This window comes from Callorhinus ursinus, unplaced genomic scaffold, assembly GCF_003265705.2.
Source record: "Callorhinus ursinus isolate GAN/ISIS: 27379988/994484 unplaced genomic scaffold, GSC_fseal_2.0 scaffold27, whole genome shotgun sequence".
Lineage (NCBI taxonomy): Eukaryota > Metazoa > Chordata > Mammalia > Carnivora > Otariidae > Callorhinus > Callorhinus ursinus.
The window spans coordinates 592,126-608,041 of NW_027397089.1; the positions used below are offsets into that span (position 1 = coordinate 592,126).

Below are 15,916 nucleotides of genomic sequence, written 5' to 3' on the forward strand. Positions count from 1 at the left end.
ATGAGGAATATGTTAAAACTAAATCCTTCAGGACACAACCTTCTACCCTTCCCTCTCACCTTACCCCAAAGACTTTATTTCTTTAAACCCTCTGGATTTTTTAAATACCTTATTATGAACATTTATTATAATTATTTAAGAGATTAAAATTTAGTTGAGATATACTAAAAACCACTGCATTATATGCTTTTTTAAGGTTGCGTTTTTTGGCATATGAATTATACAGATAACCAAGATGTCAGAAATGGACTTCAGGGTAACAATTATGAAGACAATAGCTAGAATGGAGAAATCGACTAATGGAAACATAGAGACTCTAAAGGCAGAAAGCTGAACTAGTAGAACTTAAAAATGCTATCAATGAGATACAATCTAATCTAGATAATCCAACAGCTAGGGTAAGTGAGGCAGAAGAATGAAGTAGTGATCTAGAAGACCAACTGATAGAAAAGGAAAAAGAGGAGACCTGGGAGGAACAGCTCAAAATCCATGAAAATAGAATCAGAGAAATAAGTGACACCATGAAACGTTCCAATGTCAGAATTATTGGGATCCCTGAGGGGGTGGAGAGAGAGTGAGGATTAGGAGGTATATTTGAGCAAATTATAGCTGAGAACTTCCCTCATCTGGGGAATGAAGCAAACATTTGTGTCCTAAAGGCAGAGAGGACCCCTCCCAAGATCAAAGAAAACAGACCAATGCCCCAGCATGTAACAGTAAAACTCACAAATCTTAGAACCTAGGGAATTATCTTAAGGCAGTTAGGGGGAAGAGATTCCTTACATACGGAGGGAGGAACATCAGAATAACGTCAGACCTATACACAGAGACCTGGCAAGCCAGAAAGGGCTGGCAAGACATATTCAGGGTACTAAATGAGAAGAACATGCAGCCAAGAATACTTTATCAGGCAAGGCTATCATTTAGAATGGATGGAGAGATGAAGAGCTTCTAAGACTGGCAGAAACTGAAAGAGTATGTGACCACTAAGCCAGCCCTGCAAGAAATATTAAGGGGGGGGGGAAGGTTCTATAAAAGTAGAAAGACTCCAAGAGTGATATAGAACAGCAATTTACAGAGACAAGTCAATAGAAACAAGGACTTCACAGGCAACATGATGACAATAAATTCATATCTTTCAATAATCACTCTCAATGTAAATGGCCTAAATGTTCCCATAAAACGGCACAGGGTTGCAGATTGGATAAAAAGACAGGACCCATCCATATACTGTCTGTAAGAGACTCATTTTGAACCTAAAGATACATCCAGACTGAAAGTGAAGGGATGGAGATCCACCTTCCATTCCAGCAGACCTCAAAAGAAAGCTGGGGTAGCAATTCTTATATCAAACAAATTAGATTTTAAGCTAAAGACTGTAGTTAGAGATACAGAAGGACACTGTATCATTCTTAAAGGGTCTATCCAACAAGAAGATCTAACAGTTCTAAATATCTACGCCCCCAACATGGAAGCAGCCAACTACATAAGCCAACTGTTAACCAAAATAAAAAGTCATAATGATAATATGTTAATTGTAGGAGACCTCAGTACTCCACTCTCAGCAATAGACAGATCATCTAAGCAGGAAATCAACAAAGAAACAAGAGCTTTGACTGACACACTGGACCAGATAGACCTCATAGGTATATACAGAACATTCCACCCTAAAACAACAGAATACTCATCCTTCTCGAGTGCACATGGAACTTCCTCCAGAATAGACCACATACTAGGTCACAAATGAGGTCCCAACCAATACTAAAAGACTGAAATTATTCCCTGCATATTCTCAAACCATAATGCTTTAAAACTGGAACTCAATCACAAGAAAAAATTTGGAAGAAATTCAAACACTTGGAAGCTAAAGACCACTGCTCAACCAGGAAATCAAAGAAGAACTTAAACAATTCATGGAAACCAATGAGAACGAAAACACATCGGTCCAAAACCCATGGGATACTGCAAAGGCGGTCCGAAGGGGGAAATACATAGCCATCCAAGCCTCACTCAAAAAAAAAAACAGAAAAATTCCGAATTCACCAACTAACCTTACACCATAGAGAACTAGAGAAAAAGCAACAAATGATGCCTAAGCCACGCATTAGGAGAGAAATAATTTAGAGCAGAGATCAATGAATTAGAAACCAGAAACACAGTAGATCAGATCAATGAAACTAAAAGCTGGTTCTTTGAAAGAATAAGACTGATAAACCACTGGCCAGACTTATCCAAAAGAAAAGAGAAAGGACCCAAATTAATAAAATTCTCAATATGAATTTTAAACCAAAACCACAATGACATACCACCTTATGCCAGTTAGAGTGACAAAAATTAACAAGACAGGAAACAAGTGTTGGCAAGGATATAGAGAAAGGGGAACCTCTTACACTGTTGGTGGGAGGGCAAGCTGGTACAGCTACCCTGGAGAGCTATATGGAGGTTCCTCAAGACGTTAAAAATAGAGCTACTCTATGACCCAGCAATTGCACTACTGGGTATTTACCCCAGTGATACAGATGTAGTGAAAAGAAGGGGCACATGCACCCCAGTGTTCATAGCAGCGATGTCCACAACAGCCATACTGTGGAAGGAGCTAACAGAAGAATGGTTAAAGAAGATGTGGTCCATATATACAATGGAATATTACTCAGCCATCAGAAAGGATGAATACCCAACTTTTACATCAACATGGATGGAACTGGAGGGAATTATGCTAAGTGAAATAAGTCAGGCAGAGAAAGACAATTATCATATGGTTTCACTCGTATGTGGAACATTAGGAATAGCTCAGAGGACCACAGGGAAAGTGAAGGAAAACTGAATGGGAAGAAATCAGAGAGGGAGACAAACTATGAGAGACTCTGGGCTCTGGCAAACAAACTGAGGGTTATAGAAGGGAAGGGGAAACCGGGTGGTGGGTATTAAGGAGGGCATGTGTGGTGATGAGCACTGGATGCTATATGCAACTAATGAATCGTTGAACACTACATCAAAAACTAATGATGTACTATATGTTGACTAATTGAACATAATTAAAAAATAGAAAAAATGAAAAATAAAATAAGGCAAAAGAAAAAAAAATAGAAGGCCACTCCATCCATTCATTTAAAAAAGCGTTACTAAGTGTCAGAAGAAATAGTCATAAGCTGGCTTTGTCAGTTGCAAAAGTAAATCACATGCAGACTATTTTTTGGGGAGTTTATGGTCTAATAGAGGAAATAAAATGTATATTGAAGTAAGTCTAATAGCAGAAGGAAAGTTGTGTGTATTGTAAGAGAAGTGTTGACAAAATGCTGAGGAAAAGCAGAAGATTGATAATTCTAGAAGCAATATTGAAGAAGGAATCTAGAAAAGAAATGTTTGAGTGCTAATCAAGTTTTCATGGATTAATGTAGAATTGATCCAGTAGGTTGGTAGATTTGATGGTGGTGAAATAAGAAAAGTAGCTCTCTGATTGCTCACAGTTTCTCAGTGAATATTAGGCAAGATTTCACCTGAGGCTGGATAGATTGGGACACTAGAAGGAAAGGCGGTTGGGGCGCCTGAGTGGCTCATTTGGTTAAGTGCCTGACTTCCTTCGGCTCAGGTCATGATCCCAGCATTCTGGGATCAAGCCCTGCTTCAGGCTCCCTCCTCAGTGGGGAGTCTGCTTCTCCTTCCCCCTGTCTTGCACATGCTCTCCCTCTCTCCCTCCCTCTCTCTCTCCTCCGCCTTAAAAAAAATAAAATTTAAAAAAAAAAAAGGAAAAAGAAAGGAGGTGCCATGAAGTCATCCTTTGCAGAGCTCTTAGTATGTGCATCTTAGGGAATTCCCAAGTTCACAAATTGAATTCAAATTGTGTTTGTCTAGAGCCTTTCAGCTGCTAGGTATAAATGCAGAGTAGAAGAATAACTGGGTATAAGTAAGCACAGTTGGTGTTTATGGCATGGATATGATAAAGGGGGAACAGACCAGGGAATTGGAGAATGGTGAAAAGAACATGATTGTTATAATGGTTTGGGGAACTGTATTTTCAAGGCAGTGTCAGCATTACTTGGAAACTTGGTGGAAATGCAAATTCTTGGTCCTAGACCTACTGAATCAGAAACTCAGGGTGGGGTCCAGCGCTCTGTTGTAACAGACCCTCCAGGTGATTCTGTTGCACATCTTTACCTAAGAAGCACTGGTTTGGGAAATCTAAATGGATGGAGACATTAAGTACAATTATGGGAAAGGGTGATGATGGATAACTAAAAAGTGGGAAGTGTATGCATGGCTCAGCTTCTCTGTGAAAGTAGAAGAATTCAAGTGAGCCATGAGGGTGGGCAGTGCTGAGAGACTAGGTAAGAGACTAAGATCCTTGAAGGATTTCAGCAGTGGAGCAGGTAGGAGACTCGGGTGATGTCTGGGTGGTCCATGTTGAGGCTACTCTCACCAAGAATCATGACACAGAGGTAGAAGTGGAAAAGAACACTGCCAAGCAGGTACAGAAGTCACCATTGAATGAGGAGTGACCAGAAAGTAGGCGGCATTGAAGAAGGAAGGTTAGGGGATAGTCTAGCTCACCTCTTTGCTCCTGTCATCTCTCCAGCTCCTCAGGCCTCCTCAAGTATATAGGCTGTAAGAGAACAACAGCCAGGATCCCACATCCAAGTTGTAAGAAGGTGGTGCCCTCATGTCCAGACTTCAGTCATGGGGCACAGGGAGAGCATGGGAGGGAAGGGACAAGGGGAAGATTGAGACAGATCGGTGAATGTGCAGGTTAGTGTGGAAGTAAATGACCAGGTGGAAACGGGGGACCTGAATCTCTTGGACTCTTGCTTGTTGCTGAAATAAGCAGGTGTGTGAGACATGACGGAGCAAGGTGAAAGCCCGGCATCTGAGGGGATGAGGGTCCGCACTTGTTTAGTTACCTGACAAAGATGGCTATGAGGAAATGATGCATATATACCTTCAACATTCTATTTTTAGTTGTACGATATTATATCCACTGCTTGAAATTCCAGGTTGTTTCTCTTGCATATATCACACTTGATATTGTTACATATGGAATCCAGCTTTTAGGTTCCTTTCACACAGAACAAGAACTGAAAGATACTTGAGAAGAAACCTAAGGGCAAAATCTTCTAGACTTTTACATTTCATCCCCGACTGTTTACAATTGTGTTGCCCGCACAGTTGGTTTTTTTTTTTTTTTGTAATAACTCACATTTATTCACTCTTTCCAAAGCATACAGTTTTGTTTTTAATACCTCTTTTTAAGCATCTTATGTTCCATTGCTTTTTGTATTATTTGATTACATAATTATGATGGGCAGAAACAGGATTGGGAAAAAAACACGCCTGATTTGATTTACATACAGCTCAACAGATGGGAGATGCATGCCTGCATGAAGTCCCACATGTTCATTTTCCTGTAGGCATATGTTTTATAGAAAGAACAGGTTAATCTGACAAATTGCTGAATCACAAGTCAGAATAGAGAGCTTCTATCATTATTCTTAGTTTTGCTTAGAGCAAGGTGAATGATCTGGCTGAGTTGGGTGGGTGAGACATGAGGACAGCTCTCCTGAAGTTTCCAGAGGTTTGAAGCCAGGGTGCAGGAATTGGTGGTCTCTGAGACGGAAAGTAGGTCACCGTGGGAACACTAAGGGCCTATAGAATCCCTTTTAACTTTCTTTAACGCATTTTTACTTTGTTCTTCTCCAAACACTCATGACATAATTTAAATTATGAAAAATGCTTTGTAAAATATTAAATTTGATTAATAATTACACTTTCTGAGGACCATTATGATTTTGGATTATTGTTTGATTTAAGCACAGTATGGTATAATGTGTTAGCTCAAAATACATGTATGATATACATGAAATCCTAATTTCTGCTTTTCTAACTTCTATTTTTTGCTTTCTGGCCTGCACCTACTAATATAGAAAGCTAAATTTTTACTGTACAAAGTACATAAGATAGGTTTGAAAATCTTAATCATTTTTTAAGCAGTTTTTAAGATGTTTGTATTTAGGTGAAACATTTTTTTCTTAAAGCTATTGGTGTGTTTTCCATAGTTATCCATGTTTTTAACTGTATAAATACCATTCCCAGTAGGAAAATAAATTTTTTTTCAGTTAAAAGAACATATTTTATTAGAATGGCATTTTAAATTCTATAGTCAGTGTACTTTGCCATATGATACAAATAAGTATCTTTATAATAAAGAACTAAAAGAGCCAAACAATATAACTTAGATAATAAGAATCTTTCAGGCCTTCCAGTCACTCAGCTATGCTCCATAAGTTCCCATCTTCTCATTATCTTCTCATTTAGCTTGGTCTTTATCCCAAGTGTGAAAGTAACCCACAAGTTTGTTGAGTAAGGCGAGGTTCATAGATAACTGAATTTGGAAGCTACCTGCAGAGCACTGCTAGGACATGCTGGAAGGATTATATTCCACATCTGTTTTATTCGGGAAGTTAAAGTCTTTGTAGTTTCATAGCAGAAAAAGTTTGTCTTTATTATGAACTGATACGTTTTGTTTTGTCAGATGGTTAAAACTATTGTTTACTACTCTGCTTTGGCTACTGGGAATCTTAGGGCTAGCTTGTCATTACTATGTGGCCACAGTTTTTATATAATCATCTTCATCATCTACCTCACTTACCAGTCTTTTTGTTTTAAGGATTCTATCATGTGTTTTATATTATAAATATTCTTAATTCCCTTTTGAAATTTGGTGGTAGATAAATTCAATAAACTCAGCAACCACTGAGTACTTACTTTTCGTTGTTAAATCTGTTGACCTGGCAATAGTGAAACAGACATGTATGGCTTTAAGGAGTTGGGGGGAAAAAAAAAACTTTTTCAGAAATCCTTAGAAAATGCTTTGCTTAAATATAGCATAAAGGAAAATAATATATTTTGCTAAGCATGTAAAGTGCACGTTTATTCTTTTATTGCTAGTTCAAAGTCCTCATTAAGATAGATTGCCATTGTCAAAGCCTAGATGTTTTCTAGAACTATTCTGTTTTATTCGGAGTTGAAATCCAGGACTGGAAGCTGGGTCTCAAATAGTCTCTGAGATAACAGTGCTCATACAGCCCAGCCATTTCTGTCCTTGGATGTCTACAGAGAAGCTGTGAAGCTTGTCTTCTGTGAGAATACACTGCCCTCAGGCCTTCCGGCTTCACTTTGGGGATGAGCTGGTACGTGTGAGGTGACCAAAGATTGCCCAGGGAGTCCTTGAAAAATATGATAGTTTGTCTGATAGGTACTCTAAAATGATTTTGAAAAGAGAAGGCATCCCTACTGTAGTCTAAAAGGAAAGAAAGCCTTTTTTGGTTGTTCATATTGTTCTTTAATGAAGAAGACTCTTATGCTTTGTGCAACTTTTAAACAAACATCGAGTCCCTTGAACATTCAAACTACTACATAAAGGCTTAGAAGGTTGTAAGTACAAGTAGTAGTCCATTCCGTAAGTGGTTGGCCAATAGCACCACTTACAGAAACATTGGAATTCACATATTTTAAAATGTAAATTCAGTGTATCTTTTCACCACAACCTGACTAAAAAACTAGGTTCATGAATTATTCTGCCCTAGATATGTCATCCCCTGCCCTATGAAAGAGAATCCAGTTATTGCCTGAATTTTTCTGGAACCGATTGCCCTTTAGCTGAATGTCCTTGTCTTTTCCTTCTAATTGATGGCCTTTTGCTTATCTTACTGCTTATTAACACTTTTATTGTGTGTGATATGCAGAATAATGCCCTCCCCCTCCACACCAAAGATGTACATGTCCTAGCCCCCACAACCTATGAATATGTTACATTACATGGCAAAGGGAAGTTAGTTTGCAGATTGAATTACATCTGTTAATCATTTTACCTTAAAATGGGGAGATTATTCTGGATTATCCAAGTTGCCCCCTATTTTACTTAAAATGAAAATGTTCCCTAGGACATTCTTTGCCTTTGTATTCACAAAGGTCCTTAAATGTAGAAGAAGACAAGTGATGTGACATGACAGACACTTGACCACTTTCCCTGGCCTAAGGTTGAGGAGGGCCTCCCGCGCCACCCCCCCCCCCCCCCCCCCGCAACCCCCACCCCTGAGGCTGGAAACATGGAGACTTCTAAAGCCTGAGAAAGGCAAAGAAACCTGTTTTCCCTTGAGCTTCCAGAAAGGAATGGCCTCCTGACACCTTTGATTTTTGACACCCAGTGAAATTTATGTCAGATTTCTGGCTTACAGAACTGTTAGTATATTTTTGTTGATTTAAGCCACTAACCCTGTGGTCATTTGTTATGGCAACAATAAAAACAAGTACATTTACCAGTGTTCCATGAAAGGAAGAATGAAGATCAGACTCTAGGTACTCCATCCGGGAAAAGATTTAGTGTATGTTGAAGCTGCAGTGCTTGCCGGCAAGGAGATAAAAGGCCGTCGGTGAATTTCAGCACCCTGCCCTCATTGCTTCCCATTAATGCAGAAAATTTACAGGTGCCTGTTGCCAGTGTAATGACCTGAAATACACTTCAAAACACTATACCTTCGTTTCAGTCAGCCTCCAGGCTCCCTGGTTGGCTATCATTGGAGTGAGCTTTTCATGGAACAGATTTAATTATGTTATTTCTCTTTAAAGTCCATTTTATGATTTTCCGTTGTCTAGAGAAAAAAGCCCACACATACAGCTTGGCAGTCAAGGTCCCTCGACAACAGAAGCTTTTGCTCCAGCCTATGTCATACTTCTCTCTCTTATGCATCTTGTGTTAACCAAGGTAAAGTACTTATGTTCTGTGAGTCTGGCTTAGTGTTTGGTGCTTTTATTCTTCCTACATTTCATTTTCTCTACCACCAGTGTGCTCCCAGATCTTCACACTGGCTGGCAATTCCCTATGAATTCTTTGAGACTCAAATGAAACATTGAATTCCCTGGAAAAATCAAGGAACATACCACATCAAATAAAATTGTTTGGTCTATCCTTTATGCTACATTATGACTTGTATACACTGTGATTTTAAAATTATTTCCATTTCATTCTGTTTCATTCTGTGAGTTTCTTGAAGATAGCAAGTAGGTCTAATAATATATTTGTAGGAACTTAGTAACTCACATAGCTTATACAGTAGGTACTCAGTAAATAAATATGAAGTAAACAAATGATGGTATAACCTTACCTGGCCAACCTACCACAGAGATATCATTAGAATGCAGATTTTGGATTCCCAGGCCAATCTTTCATTATATTCTGCCAATAAAACTTAAGTAGTATAAAAAAAATTTTTTTAATACCTAGGGAACATTTTCATTTTAAGTAAAATGTTGACACTGACCGGCTTACTTTGTTTGATACCATTTCTCCTTCTTTATCCCTTAATTTAACACTTGGAATTTCATGATTTTATTGTATCAAAATGAAAACATGAAAATAGTTTCTCTGTCTTGTTTAGTTTCTTTTCCTGATCTATTTGCAAGAATTATTTTGTGTGTTGGGGCGTCTGGGTGGCTCAGTCAGTTAAGCATCTGCCTTCGGCTTAGGTCATGAGCTCAGGGCCCTGGGATAGATCCCTGCATCAGGCTCCATGTTCAGCACAGAGTCTGCTTATCCCTCTCCTCCCCCCTCTGCTCCTCCCCCCACTTACGCACTTGCTCTCTCTCTCTCAAATAAATAAAATCTTTTAAAAAAATTATTTTGTGTGATGATCTATATTTATTTATTTAAATATTATGAAAATATTGAGAAGACTGAAATGTAATCAAATAGCATGGCAAGTATCAAATTCCTTTGACTTTAAATACTTGAATTTTTCTCTCAGCACTTCTATTTTCTGCCTTTTTAAATTTGTTTACATGTTTATTTCTCAGTGGTTACATGTGGGTCTGACCTTGCCGCACAAGTCTTTATGAAATTGAAAATGTGTATGATAGAACTTGGAAACTATAAACCCTATTCAGAAGGAATGAATTATTTTCATAACTTATATTATCACTTTACACTGTGACTGCAAAATGTTCACAATTTGCATGATGATGGGAATAATTCCACTGGGGATTTCTCTTTTTTTACAACTGCTGTCAGAATTCAGAATCTTAAAACGGTTGGCATAATTTTTAGTGTGATCGGTAAAACACATCCTTCATGTTACATAATAATTTATAAGTTTGGTTTACTACTTTTAAAAAGGAAAACACTTTTTATTAAGATGAATGAGTGCATTGGTGTTATTGTTTTATGTTAGAAGATCATCATTAATTTAGTACTTGGAGGCCATTGATAAATCATTGAAACATAAATATATTTAAAAGAGATTTTTATTTTTGAAATACTATGAAAATGTTGATGAATATTTGGAAACTGTGGATTGTAGCTATAGACATATCCAGCTTGACTGAACATTGCTTGGATGCCCACTCTCTGATTTGGATAAGCTAACATGTTTTAGAATGGCTCAGAGACTAGGCGAAGCCATGGTTCAGAATGTGTCTTCAGGATTTGAATTCTGTCACATTTCTTAGGTGACTCACCAGGAGTATTTTGCTTCCTTTGTTTTAAGGACAGCTTTAAAGTAATCTTTTGATTTAGCTACTGATATTTTCATCAGAAAAGAAGTGTCCTGTAAGAAACCTGTCTTCTTTAAATGTATCAGAGATATCTCCTGTTATGCATCAACAAATTGGCATTATGGTTTTTTAGAGCTAGTCTCCAGGGAATTCATTTAGAACAAAAATGAGTCTATAGAACCTTATCATGTAGATCGTGGTAGAGAGTTACCTCTCCAAAGATTATACTTTTCTAGAAAACACAAAACCATTCTCATGCACATCAGGTCAGTTTCTCATCGCCTTACGAAATGCCAAATAAATGCACACATTCTTACTGCTCTTTAAAGAGGTTCCTTGTACCCGATATCTACCATTATATCACACTTTCCTTATTGTGTGCAATGTCTATTCTTTTAAGTACATAAATTTACAATGTACAATGACTTCTGATTCGTTCCGTGGACTTGGAGCTTATCCTTGATTAGTGTAGTAGGTCTTAGTGAAACAACTAGCTGCCCTGTCCCTAAGCTGCGGAGTACCTTTCACTTTTAAAGCCTTCAACCCTCTATCCACTTGCTTGAGTATCTTTTCTTGATTATACAAAGTTCAAAATTTATCTGAACAGAGTCTCTGTGTTGTGATCCTCTGAATACTTTGCATGAATTCCCATGCTAACTTGATGCCATTACTGTAGCTACAGGAACAATTCTGTTTCTTTGAATAACTATCAGCAACAATTGTTTAATTCTTTGCTCACAGGTACTACAGTGCAACCATTCTGCAGATGTCTGGTGTTGAAGATGATAGGCTTGCAATATGGCTGGCTTCAGTGACAGCCTTCACAAATTTCATCTTCACGCTCGTGGGAGTCTGGCTTGTCGAGAAAGTGGGCCGCAGGAAGCTTACCTTCGGGAGCTTAGCAGGTAGGTGACTGGATGAAGAAGTCAATTATAAACTTTTCTCTAATGATGACAAGTTCACCTTCCAAAATACAATACCAGTACAACTTATGATATTGTTCTCTTAGCCAAATAATAGAGTTCTTCTAGACAAAACGTTTTTTAAAAAAAGAACTCAATGTTATGTAACTAGAATGTGACTAGAAACTGGAATTGTAAGAACAATTTGAATCTACTGAGGGTAACATTCTGCTGTTGTTATTTTTGAGTTCTGCTCAAAGGTACAAAAGTGAAAAGAATAATTGGTTTTTGTTCTTCTTTGAAAAATTTGATATTCATAAACTCACTTTTCAACATGTTTTAAGTTTGGTATAATATGGAAGTAAATTTGGGGCATTTTTTTTTTTTCAAAGCTCTTTCAGCAGTAGAATATTAGAACTCTATAATTTCTTCACAAAGCAGCAACAGACTCTTTTTGTGTTTGAACCAGACTCAAATTCTAAGGTAAATTCTGGTTGGTGAAGTGTATTTTCTATAATAGCTAAATAAGACAAAACATTTCTCACTTTCAAGGATCTTTTGTCTTTAAATTCTGACATTTCATTATTTATTTCTCTGTTTCACTTGAGAGAATGAGACCCACCTTTGCCATTGTCTTCACATGTTGCACCATATAATTTTCTTATCTTTTTCATATATACAGATTCCTAATTATCAATTAGCTGTCTTCTAATAGCTCCTTTATAAGTTTATTCGAGTAAAAATACATTTTTCCATTAAAATGTAAAGTTTCCAGGCTGGCATGAACTAAATTCTATTTTAACCGAATTATACCTTAAGACACTGATTTAAGAGTACTGCTTCCGGCACTTGTCACAGATTTTAATGAGAAAATACATTCTGAGTTCCAAACTCAGTTATTTGGAACACAGCGTCTCTCCCAACGCTTCCTCCAGAAGGAAGAGTGGAATGCTTCCACCCTCTGTTCTTGCCTAAGCAGTGGACGGACTTGAGTCTGATAATGTAAGTTGAACTGAGGGGAAGGTGAGCAGAGATTGTCTGATTAAGAGGCAAAGGTAATTTCAACAGCCAAGGTACACAGGGAAGCAGGGGGGTAAGTGAGGAAAGGGGAGGGACGAGGAGGCTACAAACCATTCATTCATACACTTGAAGAAACCAGAAGTGTTTTGTCTGGAAAAAACGACTAAGGGTTACCCAGTAGATAACCTAATTCTAGCAGATGGTAGATGTCATGAGGGCATTATTTTTACTTAATATGGGAAATATAGTCTTAATAATCAGAATTATCCAACAGTGAATTGGGCTGCTTTATTAGGATGGTAAACTCTCAACAAAAGGGTAGACGACCATCAGGTAGGGATGTACCAAAAAATAAATTCCTACAGTTGGCTAGAAATTGGGTTTGCTGATTCCTGAGGTGCAGGTCAACCCTAAGAAGAGGTAATAGCTGCTTTAAACATTTTTTTAAATGGATACCTACCCTGCCTTTTGAACAGGGCCTCTATATATTGCTACCTTAAGAGGTCTATTTTTTAAGAATTTCAGATCTTCTTAAATTTGGGGTTTTGCTTTTGAGATCTGAGGAAAGCATTTTTTTCTGGTAGTTTAGTCCCTTTGTTGTTTTCCAAGAGACACTTTTCTCATCAGTTCTGAAGGTTTTTAAGGCATTGCAGATCTAGAACCATACTGCTTGGGTTTGAATTTTCTGACTTTAGGCAAGTTTCCATTCTCTCATTAGTAAAAAGCAGTTCATTCTAGTCCCTACTTCATAGGGTTATGAAGAGGACTGAACACATTTATACACATAAAGCATTTAAAACTCTTCCTGACACAGATAATATGGTGCCTAGCACATCTTAGCTACCACAGCATTATTACTGACAGAGTGGTTCTTTGTTGTTTTAACCATAATGTGAAATCACCTTGCATCACCAGAATCCAGGAACTTTCCTGAACTCTTCTAGCCGATGTCATGTTTCAACCTCTCAGTGTAGGTGCTCTGCTCCCAGGATTTCCAGAGCCCATCCCTGGCTGTTAAAGAGAAAGGATTAAGACAATTATCTGGGAAGACAGTACCCAGAGATTTCAGGGACTGCTTTTTATGAGCAACCCGGCGGCACTTTTCTTTCCTGCCTCGTTTTCTTTTCAGCCAAAACCACCAACACCCCAGCTGTGCACACTACTTAAACCATGCAGTCATTGCTCTAGCATGAAAGACATCTTCCATTATGTAGACACCTGAGTTCCTTCTTATGTGGCCAATTAAAGTGATGATGTAGATATTACGGTGGTTTAGGAGGGAAAAGGCCTACTTTCTTGTCACAGGTCTCCTCTTTTACGTGTACATATAGATGCAGTTCTGGTTTTTAACTGACTTAATAGGGTCCCAGTTTACCATAATGACCAATGGAAGCTTACACATTTGGTAGAAAACGTGCTGTTCAGCAGCCTTGCTAGTGGATGAGTATTACCCTTCCAGGAGATACTCATTTCACTTTCTGATGCCAAATGATTCTGGGTTAGTTAGGTATTTATTTCAGTTTTTGTTTTTGTGTAGGTATCAATATTATGATAGTGCTATAAGTATTAGAATACTGTTCTGTTTAAAATTTCTTAAAAGCCTTTGATCCAGTTTTGTCCCCCTTTTTATGTTTTTATTATGATTTATGATACTGGGGTAAATTACTGGGAAAAGTCATATCAAAATAATTTTTGAATAGGTATTCATTCTTTAAAAGTTACTACAAATAAACTATGTGTAGCTAGACCTGGACAAAAGAACTCTTTATACAAAGAAATATAAAATATACAGTCCCTGAATAATTTTAAATGGAGGACATTCTGTGGTGTTCTGACTTTTAATAACTTTTTAAAGAATTTATTTATTTGAGAGAGAGCAAACAACAGAGAGAGCTGGAGGAGGGGCAAAGGGAGAGGGAGAGTGTCTCAAGCAGACTCCGAGCTGAGCAGGGAGCCCAACACACCAACACAGGGCTCAATCCCATGACCCTGTGACCACGACCTGAGCCAAAGTCAAGAGTCAGATGGTTAACCAACTGAGCCACCCAGGCACACCAGTGACTTTTAATATTTTTAAAGCTTGCTTAGAAAACTGGTCTTTCTCATAAATATTACACATATAAAGACAGCCTCTTGATTCTTTTAGTAGAATAAGGTCTATATCTACATAGGTTTAATTTAACTAATCAGAAAGCCAGAACACTGTATCATTTTTCCCCAAATATCTTGGTAGTAAAATATTTCTGAAAACATCACTCATAGGCTGTCTCCAACAGAATTACCAGAGGGCACTTATTTTGAAATATGTATTCATGGACCTTACCCCAGATGTACTAAATTAGGATCTCTGAAGATGGGGTCTGGAGCATGTAAACTTTAAACAGGTTCCCCAGGTGATACTTATGCACAACAAAGTATGCTTTATTAGAGTCATGGAAAGGAGAATTACTTTTTTTCTAAGTATTTACTAATAATTCAGCCCTGCACCAAGTAGTTATAGTAAATTATTGCATCAGGTACTTTTGAGCATGTTATTTATCCAACACACTTCACTTCCTATGAAGAACATCTTTATTAGGAAAATTATATCAGAATCCCAAAATGTCACAGTATATTTAGTTGTGAAGGGTTCTTCTCTTAAAACATAAAGAATGTGCCCAAACTGTACAGAGCACTGCGGAAGATCCAAGGCCTTCCTCTTTTTTTTTTTTTTAGTTGATATAGTTGAAGAAATTTGCTTCTTTTTTATTATGTTATGTTAATCACCATACATTACATCATTAGTTTTTGATGTAGTGTTCCATGATTCATTGTTTGCGTATAACATCCAGTGCTCCATTCAGTACCTGCCCTCTTTAATACCCATCACCAGGCTAACCCATCCCCCCACCCCCTCCCCTCTAGAACCCTCCGTTTGTTTCTCAGAGTCCGTAGTCTCTCATGGTTCGTCTCCCCCTCCGATTTCCCCCCCTTCATTTTTCCCTTCCTATTTTCTCCTTTTTTTTTTTTTTTTAACATATAATGTGTTATTTGTTTCAGAGATACAGGTCCATGATTCAACAGTCTTACACAATTCACAGCGCTCACCATAGCACATACCCTCCCCAGTGTCTGTCACCCAGGCACCCCATCCCTCCCACCCCCCACCACTCCAGCAACCCTCAGTTTGTTTCCTGAGATTAAGAATTCCTCATATCAGTGAGGTCATATGATACATGTCTTTCTCTGATTGACTTATTTCGCTCAGCATAATACCCTCCAGTTCCATCCATGTTGTTGCAAATGGCAAGATTTCATTCCTTTTCATGGATGCATAATATTCCATTGTATATATATATACCACTTCTTCTTTGTCCATTTATCTGTTGATGGACATCTTGGCTCTTTCCATAGTTTGGCTATTGTGGACATTGCTGCTATAAACATTGGGGTGCACGTACCCTTCAGATCCCTAC

The 15,916-nt window shown here is 37.9% G+C and overlaps 1 protein-coding gene across 1 annotated transcript in view; it reads left to right on the plus strand.

The window, feature by feature from the left end:
- SLC2A13 (solute carrier family 2 member 13) overlaps positions 1-15,916 on the plus strand; it is a 386,427-nt gene that overhangs the window by 246,671 nt on the left and 123,840 nt on the right. The window contains exon 5 of the mRNA XM_025879547.2: positions 11,281-11,444. Coding sequence (XP_025735332.1) covers positions 11,281-11,444 — 164 coding nt within the window. The remainder of the gene's footprint in view (positions 1-11,280; positions 11,445-15,916) is intronic.